This window comes from Anas acuta, chromosome 1 (genome assembly GCF_963932015.1).
Source record: "Anas acuta chromosome 1, bAnaAcu1.1, whole genome shotgun sequence".
Lineage (NCBI taxonomy): Eukaryota > Metazoa > Chordata > Aves > Anseriformes > Anatidae > Anas > Anas acuta.
Window position 1 is genome coordinate 55,474,275 of NC_088979.1, and position 25,536 is coordinate 55,499,810.

The 25,536-nt window shown below is 41.6% G+C and overlaps 1 protein-coding gene across 4 annotated transcripts in view; it reads right to left on the minus strand.

The window, feature by feature from the left end:
- Window positions 1-346: 346 nt before the first annotated feature.
- Window positions 347-25,536, minus strand: part of GGACT (gamma-glutamylamine cyclotransferase) — a 28,400-nt gene continuing 3,210 nt past the window's right edge. The window contains exons 1-3 of one of the 4 annotated variants that reach the window (XM_068677743.1): window positions 9,184-9,201; window positions 1,964-2,019; window positions 347-1,543 (exon numbers count right to left, since the gene is read on the minus strand). In XM_068677743.1, the coding sequence (XP_068533844.1) occupies window positions 1,080-1,543; window positions 1,964-2,019; window positions 9,184-9,200 (537 nt within the window). In that variant the 5' untranslated portion in view covers window position 9,201 and the 3' untranslated portion in view covers window positions 347-1,079. Of the gene's footprint in view, window positions 1,544-1,963; window positions 2,020-9,183; window positions 9,222-25,536 lie in introns of those variants that run through there. The other 3 variants (XM_068677753.1, XM_068677767.1, XM_068677762.1) reach the window with 3 other exon arrangements.

A 25,536-nucleotide genomic window follows, 5' to 3' on the forward strand; every position in this document is an offset into this window, starting at 1 on the left:
TTTTTTGTCTTTTTTTTTTTTTTTTTTTGGCACTTTAAATGTTGCAATAATCACATACAGGTCCTTTGGGGATTTCTTTAATATTATAATATGAGTAGGTGAGTAATAATCTGCCCCCCCAGTAAGAATTTCAGACTGCATCTGACTGCAAGTTCTGCATTAAAGTGCTTGGCTAAAAGTCACCTGGACATTGTGCCCGCCCCAGCTGCAGATGCACTGTGGTGGGCAGCTGAAATCAGGTTTGCTTTCCCTGGCCTGCAACTCCCAGATTCCCTCAGTCCCTTATTAAAGTGAAATAGTACCTAAAGTGCTTAGTAGGATGTTAAATTAAAAATACGACTTGAAATGTAATTCTCTTTAATATTTAATATTTCTTTAATATCTCTTCTCATAAAACTAAACACGTTTTAAAAATAATCATCTCCAGTTCAGAAAACATTGCATCACAGAGTAGGAATAGTCATTGTTAAATTCTCTCCCCTCTATTTCTACAGCATTTTCAGGTTTTCCTTGAAGTGCAGGCTATCGGTATGGTCATTTCTCTCCCAAGATACATTTGTTTGCCCAGGTTGTTTACATTCAGTAGCCTACCACACACAAAGCAATATTAAATGCGAGGTGTGTTTTACTTTGTTTGCAGATACAATTTTTAAAAATCAGTTGTAGCTATTAGTGCAATAGCATCATTATTTCGCCGCCTGCCTTGGAGAACACACGTGATAAATTTATCAATTTTGGTAAGAAGAAATTAGTGTGTTCATCTGCCTTTCACTCACCTCAGCCCCGTACTTGAGGTGAGGCTGGGGGTGGTGGAGGATAAAACCCAAACCCCCAGAGGGGTGCGCGCAGACAGATACGCTTGGTTCAGGCGTCATGCGAAACCAGTTAGGCTGTGTTAGTGGGGGCAGCAGGCTGTGCCTAGCCGGGGCTGCGTGCCAGCCTCCAGGCCTATGACACACTAGAGCCAACGCGCCCAGGTTTGGGAGGTTACAAGAGATCTCGGGTTTTAATACAAGGGCATTACGGGTTTCCTGGAAGGTGCTACCGTGCTACTGCGCCTTCGGCGGGGCTGCGCTGGCTTAATCCCTGCTCTCGCGCAGCACGTAGGAGAGGCCGTGAGTCCCGGAGGAATCGTAATTGTCATGGTAGGGCAGCTGGACCCACTCGGGCTGGTAGGTGGTCGTGCTGTACACAAAGCACTCCATCACGCTGCTCCCGGCCGCGCTGCTTTTCCCTTCCCACTCCACCACCTCGATTCTCATTGTCGTGCGCTGGTACATGTCTGGGCAGCCTTCGAACTCGTCGAGGAACTGCAGCATCTGGTCGTCCACGGTGTAAATCTCCCCGGCCACGTGGTGCCCCGTGCCCGGGATGTTCAGCATGAAAGGGATGTTGTATTTCCCTGCGATCACCAGAGGGTACTTCTCCACGGTGCGGCCCCTTCCTTGGTATTTCGCTATCCCCTTGGCGGTGTTTATCATGTGCTTGTAGTTGGGCTGGCCCTTCTTAAGCGTGCCGTACACGAAGACACGAGCCATCGTACCTGCAAAAGCAGCAGAAAGACAAAAAGGTGGACGTTACACACGTGGCCAGCTGAAAGTGCAGCACGGACCAAAGGAATGCATGCACGCCGAGATGGGGTGTACGTGCGAGGCTGTTTGGGTACATGCAAAATTGATCTCATTTAAAAAAATCGTGCTAAATTCAAATTGGTCCTTAAACTTTTCAGTCAAACACCGTAGAGAGACAGACAGCAGGGGGAAGTCCCTCTTGCAGTTCTTTGCTGTAATCAAATGGCATCCCATTGTTTCTCCAAGAATGCCACGACAGCAGCCAACACAGCGCTGAGACAGAGTAAAAGCTTCAAGCCTTTTTTTTCTTTTTTTTTTTTCCCTCCCTCTCTCGTGATTATATTGGAGCCATGCTGCATGCAGTGAGGACGGTGCCACGCTCAGTAACATACCTAAAGGTACCCAGGGAGCCATCCCAGCGATGGGAACAAGCTCCAAATAGCACACCCTAAAACAAAGCAAAACAAAACAGGTTCAAGCACCTTACTATATTGCTCCACCTCATTTAAGGTAAAATAGCTGTGGTCAATCCCACCTGTTAAAACTTGCAGGAGTGAAGCCATGGGGTGATTTCCTCATTCCTTATCAGGGAGGAAAAGCAGCTACTGGCTGTGGAGGGGAACGCAAAGCCTTGAACCCCAGGCCTGAGCAACCCGTGCTACCCGACCAGGTGGCCTGGCAGGGGAGCAGGTTGGGCTCAGCCTGCTGGTGAGGCCTTTTGGGGACACACTGAGGGCTCCCACAGCCCCGGGCCTGCGGTCCCGCCGCTGGCTGAGGTGAATGAGGCCGCCAGACACCAGCATCGCCCAGCGGGAGCTGGGGAGGCCGCCGGGGTCACCCCCAGAGCCAGGCTGGGCTGCCAAGCTGCTGTCACAAGCACAAGGACACGCTTGTCTCACCCATCCAGGGGAAGGGAGGAACAAACACCAGTTTCTCCTCGGTGCTTTCAATGACTCCTAGCTGACAAACCTCATGGGCTGACTTGACGAGGCCAGGCCAGGGGATGTGCCCTGGCCACAAGTGCCCTCACCCTTCTTGTGGGTGAGGGGGGATCCCGTATTTCAGCGCTACCAAAACTAAATGATGGCTGCTGGCAGAAAGGGCAGGTCAGACACATCCCCAAGTCCTTTTCAGGTCTTTCAAGCCACCTCTGCCTGTGGCCGCTGTTTCGCACATGTGCCAGCCGTCTCTTGAAAACAGCCCCTGAACAATTTTGTTCAAAATTTACCTAGCAGCATAAAACACTCAAAACTGGTTTAAATTGGGTAGAAGACTGGCCTTCCTGAAAGACAGGAAAAAAATAATCATACTTTCATAGGTCCTCATCTATTTTTCACACTCTGCCCTGTTCATTCTCCTTTCTTTCTGCAGGGCAAATGAAGTTTTTCCCGAATTTGCCCTCAGTCAGTACCTGCTCAGAGCCTGCCTCAGCATCACCCACCAGGGCAGCCAGCCACTGCCCACCAGAGGAGCACATGCAGCTCCATTTGTTATTAAACAACATACAAAGTTCGAAAAAAAAATAATAAAAAAAAACAACTGGAAGAAGAAAATTAATGTGTTTTCAGCTATTTAGTCTTACTTTAATAAATTGCTAGACAGTTAGGCTATCAAAAATGGTATGGTACTGGCCTGGAGGAGTGTCATTTAAAATAAGCAAGCCTCTTAACCAGTAGCAAAGCAATTCCTCCCTTGGTGAATAAACAGTTTTTCTCTAACAGAATACAGTTTCTCAGTAAAAGTGGTGTGTGCCTTTATTTACTGGCAAACAGCTTTCAATTCAGGAAAAAGACTACACCACTTCTCCTCCCCTGTATTTTATCAGATATACTTCAGGGTAATTTATCCTTGATGACATAAATGAGTTTTTTTGGATGCAGCTCATTCCCTCACAATAAAAAGGACATTAATATTCAGTTGGTCTGACTCCCTTCTATAAGAAAAATCATTACCTTTCAGATTGTGTTTTGAATAACAAACACAGATCTTTCAGGAAGAAACTTGTCCCAGTGGGGATTGAGAAAGGATCAGAGTTAAGCACTGAAACATGCAATTAATTCCCATTAGGGGATTAGGGCACTCGTGTTCACTTTGAATCAGAAAAATGAGTTGTGAATTAAATTGTTCACAACCAAGAGGTTACTTGTCAGAGTTAATAACTTAAAAAATAAAAAGCTGAATGTAAAACACACATAAAAAGCTCAATGGTGAGCGGTGTATCTGTAGGGAAAAGATATGCTTCATTTCCATTAAACTAAAGATCTCTCCCTACTGTATATCTGAAGATAAGCTTCTGAAAAGTTTTCGGGGAAAAGTGAGACAACTCCTGAAACTGGAGAAAATGAAGCGCACGTTTCTGACTGCGCAGCGTCCGGCTGCTTGGAAACATTCCCGTCAGAGGGATTTACAGGAATGCACCTGGCATGAAAAAAAGTGCCGGTCCCACAAAACTCAACAGCAGAACAACAAAACTCACTAGCCCAGGTTTGGATAAGTGTTCCTGTGCCGGCATTTAAGTGCATGAATTCACCAGCATGGCTAAACGGAGACTGAGTAGGAACTGGAAGTCTCAGTCCCGGTCCGTGCAGACTTGGTGCCTTCCGAGCCTCAAATTCGCAGCACTTCCACCGTTGTGGCTTCAGGAGAAGGCTGGCGGCTGAACTTCCCTCGCCCCTTCACGGTCACGGATCTTCCTGTCATCTGCTTGGGATAAGCTGATCACACTGACTTTTCGTTTAGTTTAAAAAACAAAACTGAGCCCGAGCTGGGAAGTGAGTGAAATGAAGAGTTAGTAGAAACATTTTCTGAACGCAGCTCCTGATAAATAAAATTTATATAATTTTCTGTGTAATAAATTCAATCTCCCGCACGCTGCGTACCGAGTTCTGGGCAGGCTGCTCCAGGCACCAGCATAATTCCCAGCACTCATATCTGTGCTTTCAAACCATTTTTGGCCACCTTGTGGCAAGGAGAGTAAAGAGCAGAATTTTATTTGAGGGTCATTTCACAGACTTCCACTGAGCAACTGAAAAGAGCTCCAGACGGCATCGCTTCAACAGATAACCTACAGAGCCAATGAAAAGTTGCCTTTTCTCACTTAATCCGGTTTGACACTTCAGCCCTCTACTGAGCTACCTTAGAGGGGGAAAAAAAAAAAGGAAATAAAAATCAGACTTTACGCTGAGTATTAGCTGTCAGGGCAAAACAACCCCATTCAGAAAGTACTTTCATGCAATATTCATGCTGGGATCATTAAAATTTAATGACGTGGGGGAACATGAATGAGATCCGTGTCGCCTCCTCCAGCTAGGAAAAAGGCAACCGGCTGACCCGCTCGTCGGCTCTGTTGCTGCTCCCTTCGCTGGGCGAGAGGCAAAGATCAGAAAATGAAGTAACAGCTTTAGGATGGAGAAGGCAGAAGGTGCTGCTGGGTTCAGATAAAAGCAGGGGTGGCACAACCTCTGTGACTCAGATGATGATCGGGTCCTACCAGCTTCTTCCAAAAATGAAGTGAGAAGCACTCCGTGCGTCAGGCTGGCTCCTGGGCCCTTTGTGATTGTGGTAGCGGTGGGTTCGGGTTTTGTTTTGCTGAGGCTTTTCCTTGCAGCTCTGAAAGTATCCATTTCTCTCCCTCCATACAGTAACATTATTTTCCCTTGAGAAAAATGCTTAGTGCTGGCTCAGTGACCAGATATAGTTACACATTAATTCTTCAGAAGTTTCTTAAAACTGTAGGAAACAGGTGAAAAAACAAAATGCCTTGAACTTTAAACTTGAGCCCAGTCTGTTTGAATGAAGCGAGTTTTAAGGTCACTCTTCACTCAATGCTAACTTTCAAGCAGGACTAACATGCCAGAGAGGACTCATGGGACTGCATCCTGTTGGTCCTTTGATGCTTTCATTTTGTTACTTGCTATTTTCTTTATAGCACAGACAAGGGCTTCCTGCCCGGGCCGACCCCTTTCCAACCTTGCTGAATGCCTCGGAAAAGTTTATGGCAAGACACCTTTCTTACATTAACCACAGAGGCAGCAGCGAAACGATGGCTCCTTTGAAATCCAGAGGTTACGGTCTCCTCGCAGCAGTCGCTCGCTCAGAAACTCTGAGGTGCTGCTTTGTGAAAACAAACAACGGTATTATGGTAACCAATGCCATGTTGGACACTACCGGGCACTACCTGGGACAGCACTTCACCAAGATTTTTCCTTTCACCCTCGGACAGCTTATATCCCCAAACCAACAAATACGCACGCACTTAAGCTTGGGTATCCTGATGTTTGGCACCGGGAGCCAGAGCACAGAAGCCCTCCCTCCTGACAGGCAGCAATCACACCGCTGCTCTAATTCCTCGCACCGACTCGGCACCAGGGCAAACATTTGCTTTTTATCTGTTTGAAACCATTTCCAGTCACTTTCAGCCCTATTTCATGGAGAAACCTCATTATATGTATTTATTGAGCTCATTCCCAAAGTAAAAGTTAGGAGCTGCTAAAGAGGGCTCCAAATGGCAATCAGCTAAAGCCACCATGCACAAAACAATTCTGGGACACGCTGCAGAAACACGCCGGATGCATTTTTAGACCATTTAATCTGCTAAATGTTAAAGTGCAGAGACAGGAGGGGACTGGATGCACGTAAGGAGGATGAGAAAAGGAGCATGAAGACAATGGAAAGTCAACGGAGGTGGACAAACTGTGTTGGTAAAAAAGAAATAGTTGCACACCCATGATACTAGATCAGTATTATTGACTGTTTTGTCATAGCATTATTATTAAGTAATAATATTATAATTATATAAGCCTCTAACAGCTTATTGTATCAAGTTTTTGACACCACAACTCATACACTTGTGGACTGTAGAAGTAGTTAAACTGAGCTCAGGGTGGAGCACAGAGAAAAGGAGTCCACAGCTGTTATTTTGGGGCACAGATCAAACAAGTGGAAGTTGTTAAGCTTGAAGAAGAGCTATCGGGGCTCCTGCATATCGCCTACAAATAGAGGTAAAGGTTTTACAGAAGGGACCATTGGTCTTCCACGTACACAAACACTCTCTATAAAAATATGGGACATAAGAATGACCAGAAGTCACAACAAAAATGAGCCACGTATCCCACATGTGATAGTGGTCAACAGCAGATTCCTCATCAAGAGCTAAGGACAGGACACAAGGACAGTGCCTGGGTTACAGACTTGTGGCCCAGAAGCTTTCCAACCCAGAGGCAGTGACTGTCATGCTGCATACAAGACTTCTGCAAACTTGCACAGCCACTTTTGCGAACGTCCTGAAGTCCCAGCATTTCCATCGTATTTCTCTCCCCCTGTTCTGTTGAGGAGGGAGAGCGAGAGAGTGGCATGGTGGTGCTTACCTACCCATTGGTGTCAAACCACCCCCCTGACACGGAGGCTTAAGCTGTTATATCTATTCAAAAGGAGACAGAGGAAAGAAAAAGAACATTTACTTTAAACACCAGATCACCATTATGGGAAAAAAAAATAATGTAGAGAACGATTTCTGATAGCTCAGCCCCATTATGCTAGCTGTGCTCCCTGTACGGTTTCAAACACCACAGTGAATTTGAAGTGGTTTCTGTCATTGACATGCAGGGCATACCGCCTTGATTCAAACCGCCGACATCCTGAGGCTCAGAATACAGTCTGAAGCTGGGACGGGTTTTCCCAGCGAGGTCAGCACACTGATTTACATGCCAATGCCCAGAATGTTCAGTTAGTTGTTTTGGATCGGGAAGAGCATCTCAGCCTGCGAAACGCAGCAAACACTCTGAGTACCTAAGCATGGGAACATATTTTTCTGTGCTGAAAAGATGGAGAGAGAGAAAAATGGAAGGGGGAAAAGATCAGGTCTGTGCTAGATCGCAAGGTGCCTTGCCACAAAGCGGTGCTGGAACGGGACGGGGAAGCCACTGCACAATAATGCTTTGTAAGGAGCAGAGAGATGCCCGGCTGGTCACGGCACAGCCAAATCTGCTCTTCGGAGGTTTCCTTCCCCTCGTCCCTCAGGGATGTGGCTCGACTTGGAAAGGAGGCTTTCAGGCAGCATTCAGCGGCCGTGGCCTCCTGCAGCAGGAGCCAGCTGCTCTGGAGGCCTTTGTACACCTTCCCGTTGGCCCTGTGGGAAGGATGCTGAGAGCCTCCAGCTGCCCAGGTGGCACGCAGTGACTTCTGCTAGCATCTGGGTGGTGCTACCTCAGGCCTCATGATGAGGCTGATGAGGGCGAGATGGCAGCAAGAGGTCCTGGCCTGGCAGCTGGAGGAGTAGGGGCACGTAGTACTCAGCTTGTTTTTTTTATCCTGGAAAGCACCTACCTGTACCAGTGTAGGCCAGTTACTGAAACACAAACCAACTAACTTGGTAGAAATGAAACTTAAGGAAACCCTGACACGCTGCTTTTTCTGGCTATGATTCCTTGGGAAATGATGGGCGACTTTTAAGGGCCAAGGAAAGGTAATTCATACACTTTTATAGCATTTATGTATGTACATAAAATTTCTATAGAGAACCGTGCTTTTCTTGGAAAATATCAGTGGCCCACAAAACAGGAGAGAGAAAGATTAAAACCAGCTGTACCGGAGGAACCACCAGAGTTAAATGCAGACACCAGTTTAAAAACTCAGCCAGGAAGGGTACGGACAGCGTGGGGTGATGGCCAAGCATGCTTGTTCTGAAGCAGGGTCATGGATAACATGGTATAGGCACACTCACAGAAGATATAAATGAAAATGTATCAACGTGAGCCACTAACTTGCAGCAGGAGAGGCCCTTCTTGACATTTGGAGGAGCGCAGATGAGGTTACTGAGCATGCACACATGGAAAGCTGGAGGATTATGATATTAATAAAGTGGAATTGTAAAATTACTGGCTGGCTAATAAAGCTCTGAAGCAAGTCAGACCACTGATCTGGAGACAGTCACTGTACAGACATCGGAAAATGAGGAAAAAAATATATTCAACAGATCTTCCTTCCGTGATATACAGAAATATTTTCCCTTCGCTTTATTTAATTTATTCAGGTCAAGTTTTTTAAGGCTAAGAAATAGGTTATGAATGTTGTTTTGTTTTTTAAGAGAGAAGGGAGGCTTTATTCCTTTCAGTCCATGAATCAGATTTGTGGAGAAGCGTAATATTTAGCACATGAGATATTGGAAATGAAGCAAATCAGATTAATTCACTAACTGCCATTATTTTACTTGCCTAATTAATTAAATATGCAAGCCTTTCTTTGATAAGGTATGCATATCAGGTAGTTTTATTTAATAAAAAGACCTTTTACAAGTCAAAAATAAAGAGCTAATCCCTATCTTAGTAATAAATCTTTTCCATCATTTTCTAGTACACTAAAAGGCAAAACAAAACAAAACAGATCCCCACATGGAAACTACAGAGAACCACGAGCAGATGTCTGTAATTACTTCAGTCCCACTGAGGTATATCACTTCTGTTTAGAAACTAGTACTAAGTTTACAATAAAAAAAGATAAAAAGTCACAGATCATCATGAAAAGAAAACCAATGAGTTATTTCAACTTCACTGATCTTGATTTTTTGTTCTCTAAGAAGCACTTGCAAAATCTTGCAGTGAAATCTGAAACATACCTTGTCTCTTTCTTCATCAACTGCGAAAGCATCTTTATCTAAAAGCAAAAAAAATTATTGGTGTGCTATCTGCTACATGGAAGAAACAAATATATATTCTGGGGGCATCCAAAAAGCCTGAAATGGCTCGTAGCAAGGCACTGGAGCAACTACTTTCAGATCCAGAAGATGTAGCGACCAGAACCTCAAATATCCTGGCTGGTAGAATCAAAGACAAGCAAGAAGACAAGAAATTACCAATTTGTGTCCTGTAAGGATGTGTTGAATGAAACCTTGACTTTCAGGTAAGGATTGATGTGGTCTCTTGATGCAGAAAAAAGTTTTGTAGTCTGATGCAAAATTTAACACAGGTCTGTATTTACTGGAGAATCAGCAAAACCAGCTATAGAAGTTCTTAAATCTTCTCCTGGAACCACAAGAGGCTCACAAGAAATACTGATGGAAATAATTACCTGACATGGTGTTCCTACTGAGATATATCTTTGCAATTGCAAAAAGAAAAAGCAATGCTATTTTAGTTTTACTATGGCATGTAGAATTTATTCTAACTGTAGGTCTTCTTGGCAACATCCAGGATCCCTGGAAAGAAGCCTTAACCAAAGGCATCTTAAACCAGAGGTCTGGCTGTAATAGAAAACAATATATAATATTCATCTGAATTATATAGACGTGTATACGAGACAGAATTATTTACAAATAAAATATTTATACAGATGAAAGCAGTTTTATACATGCTGTGCGGCCTCTTTTCAGTGACCTTTGAGAAGGAATTTCAGTTACTAACTTGATGAAGGAAGGACAGAACCAAGTAGTGGAAGTAAATGAGAAGGCGAATAATACTCAACGTGGTTTTGAAAGTAAAAAAAGCCAGACTAATGTCATTAAAACAACCTGCTTCCTCCTTAGGCAAGGCTAACACAATGGGCCTGGAGTACAACAAAATATTTAATTTAATATGCAATGGAAATAGCTCCGGAGCAAGCCATAGGGAAGAGTTGTATATGAATAAGGAGTTTCTTAAGGGAAGATTACAGCGGCCTACATTAAAATAGAAGTAATCAGCACAGAGAAACTTCTGGTCATATTCCTGATGCTATTTTATTTGTTAGTGGCCCTGGCATAGCAAGTAGTTGTGTGCCTATCAGATCCATGCATGATGCATCCTGAGGAGGAGTGGTTTATGCCATGGACATATTAGACGTCCAATGAAGTGCATAATCGAAGTAAGATGGCATTAAATGATACAAAGTACAGAAACACAAGCTTAAGAAGCACTGACAAGAGCTTCTGATATAAAGTGGGGACTCAGCAGTTGAAAGCAACGAAGCAAGACACTGTACTTTGGTCAGTTGCACAATGGCTACAGAACAAAGCCAAGCTGTAGACTGGGAGAAAATACTCGAGAAAAATCACGTATCTTTTGCAGTCCTCAGAAATTCACATGGTCATTTTACAGCCATTTCCTTTCATCAGAGATTTTCCTCTTCTCACACGAATAAACACACTGATGTTGGACAGAAATAACTGCACCAGCACAGGCAGCATCCCCATCAGCTACAACAGACACCTGAGCAAGCCACTAACACGACACTGTTGTAAAGAGGGCAGGACAAACAAAGAAGTATTTCAGAGAAACACAGGAGGCACCACAAAGGTATTGGCAAAAACTTGTTTAGAAAACTGCACGCAAGAGACCTCATCCACACTCAGGAACACCAGTGAAAGGCACAAGTGTGAAGACTGGAAAGTTACTCGTTTCCTCAATCATTCAATTTTATTACTTTGTTATCAGGGTTAAAAATAAAAAGGGCTGAAATGGCTTTGGCTTGCAAAAGCAGGCTGTTGCTCTTCATACATGCATTCTTCATACAGTTGTGCAAGTTATCTTACAGCAAACGTTTATTACTTCTTTTTCTGCAGTTGCAGATGTCTGCATTTAATGACTGTTCGGTCCCACGCGCCGAAAGTGTGTTTCATATTTTCCAACACCAAGTAATTTTGAGAAGGATCGTACTTGTACAAACCACATGTTTTTCATCTGCAATGACAGCACAAAGTAGCTGAAAAAGCTTTTTTTTTTTTTTTAGTGTGGGTAGGGGTGTTTAAAAAAAACATTCTAGGGACATAAGCCTTCAAAGTTACTTTAGGCATGTATCGGAAAAAAAAAACCTCATACCTTAAGGCATACAAATATCTCAGAGAGTGCCTGACTACATCTCTCCATCAGACCTAGACTTAGTGTTGGGGAAAGAGGCATGGAGGGCAGACAAGGAAATATCACAGTATAACAGGCTGGAGCAAGTGCTGAATGCCTCAGGCAAGGGCTTAAGATGTAGCCAGCTGTGGACTGGAGCAGATCCCAAGCAAAAGTGTTTTAAGCCTCCAGTATAAACTAGCATATCCTCAGACGAGCTTTAATTTCTCACAACAGCCTCCTTGCATGCCTCAGATATGGGACAAAATAATTAGTAATGAGCACAGCAAAACTGGCTACATTAGGAGTCAACAGAGCAGACCAAAGGGAGCTGCACAGATTTCAGCCTGAAAAGGGTACCTGCCAAATTAGTATCCACTGCCTGTGCAGTAGAACCTGAGACAGAAGTGATAATGGAAACCCCATGCTTTGCTTTGGAAATGAGACAATAATTGATAACTATTGCTTTATTCTCTGCTGTATTGGGATCTCACCTTTCCAGATAGGTCCCAGTAGCAGAGTACCCACCAATTCACTTCCTCATACTTTACTTTTTCCAGTTGTCAGTGAACAGGGTAAGCAGGATAGGAAAGGCAAGTGCTACAACGTTATGCTTCTGAGTGAAGAGTTTATGCATGCTGTGGGATCAGACACTTTCCAGATTTGCTTCTGATGATGCCTTCACCAGCCTGTGAGGCAACCCATCTGACCTCGGTTTCTGATCACCTCTCAGATTCCGAGAGCCAACTTCAACTCACGTGGTAGCAATAATGTGATGAAGTCTCACCTGAGACACAAAGATGCCAGGCTGTTCTCAGGTCAGCTCAGCTCAGAATACAAGTCACTCAGTTGAACGCCATGTACAAGTGATGCTGTGGACAGCATGTAAGGAACTTCTAGGGTGACGAAGCTGGTGAGGGGCCTGGAGAACAAGTCCTACGAGGAGCGGCTGAAGGAGCTGGGCTTGTTCAGCCTGGAGAAGAGGAGGCTCAGGGGCGACCTTATTGCTCTCTACAGATACCTTAAAGGAGGCTGTAGTGAGGTGGGGGTTGGCCTGTTCTCCCACGTGCCTGGTGACAGGACGAGGGGGAATGGGCTAAAGTTGCGCCAGGAGAGTTTTAGGTTAGATGTTAGGAAGAACTTCTTTACTGAAAGGGTTGTGAGGCACTGGAACAGGCTGCCCAGGGAGGTGGTGGAGTCACCATCCCTGGAAGTCTTTAAAAGACGTTTAGATGTAGAGCTTAGGGATATGGTTTAGTGGGGACTGTTAGTGTTAGGTCAAAGGTTGGAATCGATGATCTTGAGGTCTCTTCCAACCTAGAAATTCTGTGATTCTGTGAAATGTCAATCCTGCAGCATGGAGCATAGCCATGTGGTCACAAAGGTGACACCAATGATGATCCATAGAGTATGGATCATTATAAACAGGTTTGTTTGGCTGAATTTATTCATGTTGTAGTCTGTGTTATGCAAGGCCCTTAGCCAGGTATAATCTGCACATACATCAGACAATTTATGTGTGTACATAAGGAAGAGAAAACCTATATTTTTTTTTAATAAAGGAAAGTCATCTGTTGATTTTCCCCATCATTGCCACCTCCATTACAGCTTTGCCACAGTGGATTATTAGGCAAAATAGACATTCACTAGAAGAGACTTTTTTTTAAAAGGCTTAATACAAAAACTAATCTTTTCTAAAGTTTTGAATGAAGTTCTCAGATTCTGCATAAGCTTAATCAGTAAGAGAGGTTCATTTGATTCACTGACTCTGGCAGGTGATTCACAGCAAACAGGCAACTGCTTCTGTGACACTGTGAAGGTACCTTGCCCTACATTACACCGGAAAGTCTATCATAAATACCAAATTTATAAACAGACAAGATACTTGCACCATTTAAAATCAGACCAACAATGTGTCTCTACATATGCATTTCATTTGAAGCCAAGAGGGGCAGCTTTGCATTTTCTGCCCCACTTTACAGGTAGATGAGATGGCTTGGTGCTCCCAAAAGCCATTCCGGCTCCTTCAGATGCTTTTGCAGAAAGCCATTCTTTCCTCCGACTACGAATACACCAACATCATCAGTCCTGTATGCCTTCAACCCACTTCATAAACTTAAGCTTTGATCATTTTTTTTCATTCATGAAAGGAAAACAGAGCTGAACACATTTCTTAAAAGCTTCTCCCACAGCCATAAAATTTGCCATTTACCCACCCGTCTCCATCAGAAGCTCATCTCCAGCAAGACTACGTTCTAACAACTTTTCTTAGAAAACCTGAGCTGTGAAGGCTATTGATGCTTGATCCATTATCTGGCTTGATCCAAGGAACAGGTTTTCATTTTATGACTAAACAAATGAACCTCCACTAAATACCATGAAGAATTCAGCACCACGCTTTTAAAAATGGATGGCTTCCCCTGAAACGTCTTGGCCCAGGAGGTCTAAGTAGCAGCCTACTTAGACCTAGGTCTGGGAGCTTCAAAAAGTAGTTCTGGGTGAACACTCGTTCGCTTCCAGATCTAATATACTTCACAATGGAAAGCTGATTTTACAGATTAAGCAAGTATCATATTTTTTGACTTCAGTTACAGTTAATTGAAAAAATTTAAAGTTAAGCATTATCCCTACACTGCTGAAAAGATACCAATTATTCTTAAGCAACTGCTTGGGCCAACTTGACAGTAAGGAATTCTATTTCTGTTCTTGAACAAGTCAGTGTCTGTCTTCCCAATGCCACTGCCCTGCTGAATATCATGTAGCACAGCAATCTATGGCAGCTTAAAATCCTCAAGCATAGTAACGTTATTATTCTGAACAAATCTATCCCAGATTTGACAGCAGGCATCTAGGGACCTTTGGAAATCTCAATTAATTTTACTTCTGTGTTAAGCAAATAATCACTTAGTGATGCTAATTATGAAAAATAAATAATCTAATTAACTAGAGTTATACTGGATCGCACTGCAAATCACAAAACAGCACATTACCTAAGACACAGGAAGAAGAGAAATCATACAAGAATTTCATGTTGTCTTTTTGATATGGCTTAAAAAGACGGGTAATAACACATTGCTTCTGATTTTCAAGACGTGAACGTTTCTTTTAAAACAGATCACTCGAAGCACTGCAAAATGACAAAGCTTCCCTACTTGACTGTTTACTTCCAGATAACCATCAATTAGCGCAGGCATGCTTCTGAATACATAATGCATTACATTTTTTACTTTCAACACCTGGTGTCACCAGAATAACGCCGTATATTTCTACAATGCTCTGCAGTTGTGTGCGCTTTGATTTTAAGGCAGAAATACTTCAAATAAAAGTGGAACCATAGAAATCAAGGGAAATGATGCACGTAGATGGTTTTAGTGGCTAAATGAGACATTATCAGTTAACTGACCATAATGGGTCATTTAAAAAATGAACTCAAGGTCTCTAAAAGCCTTTGTCCCTTAGTCAAGGTGAAGAAAGACCTGAAGCAAAGCAAAAATTCTTCTGTATTCCCATATTCTGAGCAAGCCAAATCCCACACCTATTTTACAAAAAGGCTTTAAGTGGTCATTTCTTCTAAACCAGAAGTTAGTTAATTGCAAGCAATTTTTGTATGGGCTAATCACTAGTTTTCTATCCAGCCTAGGACAGCTGTATTAATCAGTTATCATGATGATTTCACTAAGAATAGACAGAGAGAGGCGTTACTGTTTGGAGCTCCCTGGTTCTCCAAGATACTAAATAAAAAAAAATTAATCTCAGAGAAGATGTAATTAATCTTAATCCCTCCTCCTCCCCACTTTATCAGCAAGACAGAGCCAATAAAAGACATGACAAATTCATGGAAAATGCCTAGACAGTCACAATTAGTAACCCCATACTTCATTGTTTTAATATGAAAGTAGATGCATTTATTCGCTCTAAACGTCAGATAATGGGTATAGAGAATGAAAGCTTTTTCAGCTTTTGATGCTTATTTCAAAACCCAAGCAGAATTAGGGCTGGCATTTTGATCAACTGATACACGATTAAAGTTCTGCTACATTTTTTTTAAATACAGCTTTTCCAATAAAAAAAAAAAAGGAATCCTGAACTTTCAGAAGACTCATAAGCTTGTTATACAAAGATCGAAATTACTGTATTACAACAAATGAATGGAATACTTCAGAGCCTTCAGAACATTTTGATTCTATTTCAGAAGAAAATTCTTTATCAGAAAATTGAAATACTGCACAAGATGTGGTCAAGATATTTCAAATTCACTTTGAAAAACACATTAAAACTGGCACTTTCCTTCCGCTAATTATAAGTTTTCTACAACAAACTTTCCATAACTCGCATTGTCTGTCCATAATTTTTCTCGCTGAGTTTACAGGAACTTCTATGGGTGTGGGTATTCAGGTGTTAGTCCTGCCACTGTGGATTTTAAAGCTGGTACAGAAAGGTTAACACTGACAGAGGAATAATTTTCAGGTGAACACCTATCTAGGATCTGCAGACAACGTTTGGAGGAGATCCTTGTGCTCCAGTGAGGCATCTGCTACTTTTCAACTGACAAGTACTTGACAGCTGAGTCATCAAAGAAGAAAAGAAAGCAACACAACCTTGAATGCTGCAATCAAGCAATTCAAGCCTAAGTAAACCAGGATCAAGAGAGAACAGTATCTCCAAATCAAAATGCTGATGGAAAAAAATTCATGGAAAGCAGAAAAAAAGCTGAACCCTGAGAAGAGGAATGCTGAATCATTAATAAAAAAGAGCTTTTCTCCCAATTAACAGATGTTAACATAAACAAATAATTTTTAAAAGAGACTACCTAGGTCTGGTGGACTAATGGAGTTAGACAAGTTTTACATGCATGACTTATTTAATATAATAACTCTGCTTCTTCTCCAGCTTCTTCAGCATTTCAGAAAGGGAAAAAAAGAGAGAGAAAGAGAGAAAAAGCTTTCTGTGAAACAAACCAGTGTCAATTGTTTTACAACTCCTTACCCCTTTTGAAAAGAGCAAAATAATTTAACAATCAGGTCTTCAGGAACTCTTTTCTTCCAAACATACAAGCATTTGGTGACCATACAAGCTGATAGGAAAAAGGCTGCCAAGACAGACCTAGGAGACAGCAGTTGGATGAAGCCACCCACTATTTCCAACATGAATTTCTGTGGAAGAAAGAAGGGATGTAGACCTTCCAGTAATAAAAATGAATATTTAGAATATACACAAAGTCAGTTTCCTTCTTCCACAGGTGGTAAGATGTGTGGATGCTGAAAACCAATCTGTCTTCTTCTATGGTAGTTTTTTATCTTGACCTTTGTAGAATTTTTGGCGCTGTTACTCAAGATATTCTCATAAGCAAGCCAGAAAAAAACATAATTTAACAAGAACTGTTGGCACGTAGGTTAGAAATAAGCACAACATTTGTTACACTCATTCAAGTAGCAGGGAAATACTAGTAATGAAAATACTGACTGACATGAAAAATGCAAGTGATGCCACAATGCACAAAGCTAATCTTGTGCCTCGCAAGCCTCTGCAGCAGCAATTCAAGTAAGGTCAGTGCTGAGTTCTAAGATTAGCCAGGAATACTCAACTGCGTAAACAAAATCTGGGGAAATATTAGCTTAACAGCAGCTCCGTATTAAGAGATTTGGCAGTTATAATGATCATGAACTCAGCATGAGTCAACAACGTGGTACTCTTGGAAAAAAATACCCTAGTGTTTATATACAAACAAGTGTATCATTAGGAAGGTACATGAATAGAAACTCCAACTCTGACCCGGTCACAGAGTAGTACGTGCAGCTTTGGGCACCACAGTTTTTAAGAATGGGATCAGTTGGACAGAAAGAAGAGAGAGGACAATCATAAGCCAAGAAATCATGAGGCAGTGGCAGCAGGAACACTGTACTGTGATCATTTACTTTAGAGCAAATAGGGTCATGCCTTTAATTGTATCAAAGCATGCCGTAAGAGGAAAGACAGAAAGCTTCGTTCCACATCCACTTTTACAGAAGAGCCAGTGAGCTTAAATTCCAAATAGAGACACTAGAACTAAAGACTAATCTACCTCCTGGTAAGCAGTGCCTAAGAATAGGCTAGACCATCCAGGAGGGTTATCAACTATCCAGCAGGTTAGTCAAATCTCTGTCAGAAACAACAGTATTACTGCTAAACTTGCCTTTTGCCTAATCCACTTCCTTGGCAATCTCTTAGCTCTCCTTTAAAAGAGTAAAGATAAACAGCAGGTTAATTCATACACTACACATGGAAAAGAACACTAGGTTTATGGAGAACACGGAAGAACAGAAAGAGCCTAATTCTGTGGTCCAGTCATTAGATACCATCTACTGCCACCTCAAGAAGAGATTTCTACATCCTGCTCTTAACCTGTTTAGAGACAGTACACTATGCAATCACTTGGAGTTTTTTTCCAAATAGCAATAGCTTTGAAAAGAGAGAACAAAACGTTGGCTTCCCACCCATTCCACATATCTCCTACCAAATATACTCGTAGATGTAATTCCGAAGTTCTACATTGAATGCTTTTTGACCCCTCGGATCCTGCCTTCTGTGCTTTGATGCAGCTTCAAAAGGCCAAGTTACAGCAAGATCAAATGTTCCAAGGAGACACAGGTTAGAGCTCTCCAAGTAGAGGGCATAAATCTAATTTTTTCTGCTTTCTAGGAGATGGTGCACTGAAAGACTGTTCTAAATCCTGAAGCTGCTCTTGGTTGCATCATGTGTACCTCTGGCACAGTTACCCATCTCTGGCCTGATAAAGCACTGACAGAAGGCAAAGTAAAGGACCCAGGACTCCACCACCACAGCTGGAACAGCTGGAAAGTTCACTACTGCCATTCCCTGCTGGAGGCTTCTGCTCCTCTAGTAAAAAGCAACGCAGACTTTCATCCTTCAGAGCCTGCATGACAGCCATCCCATTTTGCATACTGAGCATAAAAGCTGTTATAAATTTGCATCTAAAACCAAACGTCTTAATTTTATCTACTTTTCTTCTCAAACACTACTACTGTTCTCAGCTCACAGATCGGAGATTTTAATCACAAGAAGTTCTGAAATAATTGCTATTAGAGATTTTAAAAATATAAACAATATTTGGCTCATAGGCAAAATGTTTTATTTGCTCTATTGTTAGCAAGGAAGTGGTGAAGTAAATCCCTGATACTGATTAACTGAAGAAATTAACTGAAAATCTATACCCTCCTGCAGGCTTCCTCCAAGCTGTCAATGGGGCAACTGCTGATGTTAGTCTTCTAGACGCACAAGAACAGTTTGCACATACATTTATTTCCATGGACTGTTTTCTGCACACGTGACCTGACTGAAATTACTGAAGATTCAGAGGTAAATTGTTACACATGCATACGGGTGTAGTACAGACTCAGGCCACAGGTCTTCACCAAAAAAAAAAAAAAAAAAGCTAACATTTCTTAGAAAGAAAAGAAAATTAAGTAAGCAATTATATTGTGCTACACAAATTACATCATCAGCAGCTCTGCCCACAACACAGAAATAATCAGAAGATGGGATCCAAGAAGAGATACTGAAGCAAATAGTAATTGTGCATGCTGTTATTAGCACACTGCTGAGTTTTTACAGATCACAAAAATACAAGATTACTGAGAAGTTTAATGATTCGATCTCTTATCAGAAATAGTCTTAAGACTGTCTGCTCCACTGTCACTGAAAAGATTTCCCATCACTTTTTCCTAAACACACTCCTAAAGCATCACTACTACCTAGAACAAAAAGCCAGGTGATAAAACGTGGTTGGGCTGGTGTTCTCGGTGGGCTAACAGAGCAATGTAGAGCAGGGTGAAAGGAATGTCAAAGAAACAATCCTCCCCATATACAGTCTTGAAAATTAGCCCAAGAGATTATTTTTTGTTTGACCTGTTCAATGCAAGACCAAATCACCTGATCTGGCAGAGTCATGAAAGGCAAATTATCCTGAAGGCAATATCATCTGCTCCTCTCTTCTGATATCAGATCTACCAGGTCATGTGTCTGCTGCACCACTCTGAAGAACCCTGTTTACAATTAGGTTGCATCAACATTGAAGGTCAGCCACAAAAAGACAAATTTAAAATTAAAACATAATGAACAATTATGAACATAGAACAATGATGAACACAAAATTTAAAGGCCAGTCACAAACTTTATGCTCTAAATCATATGACATACAAAAAAAAATGAATTTAAAGTTCTTACATCAAAAATATAACGATAATACCTTTTGGTATTCTGTGATAGCTAGCAATATTCAAAGCTGAATGATGAAGAACTGTTGAATAAATATTTCTTATATTCATTGTGACTGTGATGATAATATGGCTTTTGATAAAGGCAGCTAAATGATAGATCCTAATTGGGTTTTCACATACAAAAATGCTGAAACCAAAGTTACATGTAAGACAATATAGACTACAGTTGGACAAATTAAAGAGATTAAGTCATTGTTTTGATACAGAGAAATTGGAAAAAGAACTTGTGAAGAAATTAATCAGGTACAACATTAAAGATACTTGGTGCCACCCGTTAATGTAGTAAATTGTCATTAAGCATACTTACTAAAAGATCTAGTGTCTCCTAGCAGTAAAATAACAGACTAGATGAACAGATGGATTCAGATATATTTTGACCTAAATTTCTTGATATTTCAACACGATAAGTAAAGGTATATGTAAACAAGAATAAAAGGGGGAGGAAAAAACAGCCAGCAAGTGTATCTCATGATGAAGCACCCTAGTAGAAAGATGGGAAAACACCAAAAACCTTTTCTGTCTTTTTCCTGCACCTATTTTTCTTCTCCAAGATGTTTTGTTTCTGTTAAGCAGGTTTTCTGAAGCTTAACCTAACTTTAAATAAGAACTTTATTATGTCTGGAACTACAAACACGGAATATAGTCCAGTGCCCTAGGAGAGTTTAATCAAAAGAAATAAATCATTAACTTAAAGTATATTTTAATCTCTTAACTGTTTCTTAACAGCCCTTCTTTTATGCTCAGTCTCTCTTGAATTGCACTCCTGTTAAAGACAATGATTAAGAGAACAAGTCTTGTTACTTACAGAGTTCACAGAAGTCAAAAGATTCTTTTTGAGTCCTTCATATCACCTTCCCCAAAGACACTCTTCCCAACTGGCCGAAGTTCATAAGCATATAACTTTATGTTATTTTTCATGTCTGAAATGAGCTTCAGAAAGATTTGGCCAGTGGCTGGATTCATATTCTGAAAGTTTTCCTAGCTGGTGTATTTGAACTACATCACAGCAAGCACTGCAGCCTTGGAGCAGGTTGGTGGTTTGATGTGTGAAACGTGTATGTGTATGATAAATGTCCTGCTGGGATTTATTCCCTACGTAATTTTCAGCTAAGGCAAAATTAAGCCTGGGGCTCCACTCCATAAATTGTGTCAAAACATTTCTCTCATTCGTATAGCTTCTCAGGTATTTATACATTTTCCTAATACAGTGCAGACTTAGCTCTGTGCAATGCCATCTAAATTTAATTTACTTATTCTCCTATTCCCACATCCAAACATAATATTTACCGAACATTATCTCCACACCTCACGTGCAGCACGACACAGAGCAGTGCTGTAGACAACAGCACAGTGCAAGGTGATGTATTTTTAAAGCTCTGCTTTCAAAGTACATGTTGCCACACTCCATCCCCTGTCGGCAAAATATTATGCAACACTGAGCTCGGATCCTTACTTGCTCATTCTACAGAAAATCTCAATTTTGTTTGCTCCAGTAAATACTGCCTCAAAGAAAATCAATAGAAATTGATATACACTCTTGAATGTATATAAATGCAGACATTAACTGCAAGATTCTATTTTCCATCTAGTAGTCTCTGGGTGGAAATCTCTTTTCACTTCACTTTGCTAACTCTCTGTAAGGTTGTCACATTCTCTTTAGAGTCTTTCTTTTGCCCCAAATAAGTTGTTTGAAGAATAACTCAAGGCCAAGATTGTGCTGACACTAAAAAAAGAAGACTCGTATCTGTGTTCTCCCCCTTGTGCTGGCATTATCACCTGCTCAGGCGTGCATTCAGGGGAATAAAGAAACCTTATACCTATAACCTTCTTCTACTGCTATCTAGGAGTCCAAGACCATCTCATCTCATCACATCTCAGCTGACAACCATGGTAAGTCATTTCTTTTGTTTCCTCTGATAATCATCTCATCCAATGATGTGTCGTGCCCAAGTGCTATTGCTTAAATCTGTCAGTTGCCTTCAGTTTTCCCACCCAATCGTTTCAGTACTGATTCCACTCTGAACTCAAATCCTATTCCCAACATAGATCCAATCTCTGTGACAAACACCCAACACCACAATAATTTCATCTGCAAGTTATTACTATGGATGCTTGCACTATTTAGGCCTTTCTCAAGCCTCCTTACATCCCTCTTCCATTTCCATGAGCTTTTCACGACCACCACGAGATTCTTGTTTCTTCCAGACGGTAACACTGCCAAGAACCTGCTGCCTCACTACGCAACAACTTCTTGTTCCAGGTGAGCTGGGTTGGATAAATCTAAACAAGAGAGCATATTCTGGCACTCATTCAACATACTGTTGCCAGTGCATAGCTCCATAACCCATTTAGCACAGGAAAAGAAGCAAAAGCTGGAGGCCAGCAGAATGTCATCACCAAAAATGAGGCAGGAGTTACACAAAAGGTAAATCAGAAGGCTGGTGCTTAGCAGCATGGAGATGGACAGCAGAGGGGAGGGCAATTACATCGTGTCTTAAAAGCTAAAATTATGGAGGTCCTAATGAAGGAGCCAATATCCAGTAAAATAAATATCACTTCAGTGGAAACCTGTAAAGATGTTGACAGAATAAGGTTCTTTAATGGTCAATATCATCCAGTCACACTTCCAGACTTGCAAACCACTTGAATTTGCAAACTTGTGTTCTTGTGATACCAACTGACTTCTTAAATTCTTGTTTAAGAATCACAACAAAGCTGCTAGACCAACCATTAACAGCCTTAAACACTTGCCATCGAGCTCAAAGCACGCTATGTGCTACCAGAATCCGAAATGTCCTATTACAGCACCCACAGTGAATTGCAGGTCATGCAGTTAGTTATATTAGTTTTAAAAAGACAAAAATAGTTAAAGAATTAAAAAGGAATTAAAGACAAGAGAATTACAACTTGAACCAGGGCCCTTTATGTACTTTGGCCTATCTGACATTTCCTTATAAATTAAAGTAACCCCTAATTTCTTCTAATGAAGCTATTAGCTAATGAAATTCTGGCATGGCCTTAGTCTCATATCACGACTAACACGAAACACTTGTCAGCACATCTAAATGTCATTCAAAGCCACCACAGCCACCATTCTTCCAACACAGAAACAAAACAAGACCCTTATTTCTCACTTACTACTTACAATCTCACTTCCAATATTATTTTTCTCAGCAATGTTTTGAGCAAAATTGGTTTATTTCTACTTTCATGCTAGCTTTCAGTCCAATTACTATATATGTGGGCTGTACTTCTCCTGATGGGAAATAATATAACCTGTTGCCTTTGATTTCTAGAGAAATTCACACAATTCTGAGATCCAAGCAACAACAAAACTCCTACTACAGAAGTCAGAGCAGATAGAATCCATTTTTTGGGCTGTATCTTGAAATCTGAGAGTGAAAGAAAATAATATCTCACTGTGGACAAGACACGATCATGATCACACCCTGATTTTAACACTAAATTTCAGTATCCACATATGCAATTAAACAACAAAACCTTGGGTTCGGTTTAAAAGAACTCAGAAAGAATGGGGTTGAGAAGTTCTTATTAACCAGAGAGTAGTATTCCTTGCATTTAAGTTTAATACTCTAAAGTCAGGAATCTATGCTGGTCACTTAGGCTTTAAGAGTTGAGGGATTCAGCTCACGTCTCTTTACATCACCATCAGCTACAAATGAAACTCACATTTCAAATGCAAGTCTTGCACCTGAAGTAGTAGATAATTAAGGCTGGGTAAATAAATCTCACTTTATAGTGCCCGTAGGAATGGTTTGATGCTGAAGCTCTCCTGAATAATTTGCTTCTATATTGCATTGTCAAGTTTTGGAGTTTCTGGTACACTGAAACCCCAAGTTCAATTAAAACCAGCTTTTGCTTCATGCTTCTACATATTCTATATGTTAACATCCAGAAATATATATGAGGAAAAAATTAACTAAAAACGAGTTCCATCCTTTAAAACAGTTTAAAATAAACCTAAACTGTCGTCACCAGCAGACATCATGAAGGATGTGCTTCATGAGTGCTCTTCCAAAACCGAATGGCAATGGCTGAGCTGTTCAACCTACATGCTTGAAAATACCAGCCTTCTAGCAGCAGTGTGTAATACAAGAACTGTGGGCTGCAGAACCTAAGAAAGGCACTGTTTTGAATCCCATAGGACCCAGTAAAACCAAACGATGTTATTTATGGGAAAAAAAATATAAAAGAACATATATGGTATCCATATATGGATAAATACTAACGTTGGTAATGTCAAGATAGTTTTATTATGGATTTGGATTCATATTCCAATTCTGCAGAGACTTACATGTATATACATGCTTGACTTTTATTTTTATTTTTTTCAAACACTATTAGGAAAGCTGCAGATTCAGCAGGAGTAGTCTCAGCACATCAAATTAAGCCTACACCAAAAATATTTCAGCTCCTGAAGCGGGGGAGGCAAAACCTGATCAGATTAAAACCACCTTGCAAATCAGAAGTAGTAATATACTCTCTACACACTGCCAAGATCCATTTCGAAGGAGGAAGTGCTGGTGAGATACAAGCACACAATTCTTACCAGAATTGTCAGCAGAAACAATAAACCCTACGTATATAATTCAAGTGCTGTACAAACTGGTCTGCCTACCAGAAGGCAAAATGTAACAAGTGATGTATTTTACTAGATACGTTGAGAAGTAGTCCTGGTGATGCAGATGGAGCTACAGCCAAATAACCAGGGTATAGAGATCCAAGAGAGGAATCATGGAAGCCTGTGCCTAGATCAGAAACAAATGTTTGGTAGAAAAGAGCTGGCTTTTATATCACGCCAAAACACTATTTGAACTGCCCTTGATAGTGTTACCAGAAAGTACCATAATGCCAACAGGCATTCTTGAGACTCATGGAAAATACACGCGCTGAGAGTTTTAAAGGTGATGAGAAGTGAACATCGATGTCTCCTTCCTTACTAGCAGTAAATCCAAACTCCTGACTGTCACTGGAGAGCCAGAGCTTGGCTGGAAGTGCAGCGTGTCAGCCCGGGTGATGCTGGCTGGGATCCATGGCACTCTGGCGTGCCAGTGATGGTATCTTATCTTCCCTGCCTTATAACTCATGAACACACCTTGCTGGACTACAGAAGCACGAAAGGCAGCAAGCACAAGTGATTTTCTCCCTTTACTTGACACTGACTAGACCACATCTGCAGTACTGCATCCACTTTGTGCCCCCCAGCACAAGGGAGGTACTGATAAACTGCTGTGAGTTCAGGGGAGAGCCACCAAGACAGGTGGGGGGTGAGCACTGCCTTGTAAAGAGGCTCAGGAAACTGGGCGTGTTCATCTCTTGGAAAAGAGGTGGCTCCAGGATGACCTAGCAGCAGCCTTCCCACACATTTGAGGAGGTTACAGTGGGTTTGAGGAACAACAGGTGTAGACTGGCACAAGAAAGGCCCTGACGTGATTCAAGGAAAAGGATTTCACAACAAAGACTGACAAGCATTGCAGCAAGCTGCCCAGGGAGGTTGTGCAGTCTCCATCCCTGCAGGTTTTCAACACATAGGATGAAGCCCTGAACAGCCTGGCATGCCCACACTGGGGACCCTGCTTCGAACAGGAGGTTGGACTAGAGACTCTTGAGGTCCCTTTCAGCCTTATTTATACTATGACAAAAAGTCGTGGGGCTCTTATCAGACCAAACAAGATGAGTGGAGGGAAAGATGACAGAGTGACTTGCAATTACTCTGGTATTAATTGATGACACACACGTTTAGAATTGCAACACTGTGCTAATGCAGAAAGCCTCCCACAGCTGAAGGGTGGTGCACACGGCATGATGTCCCCTCTAGTTAGACTGGAAGCACACAGGTAACAGTGGGAAAGGCAATGCTTT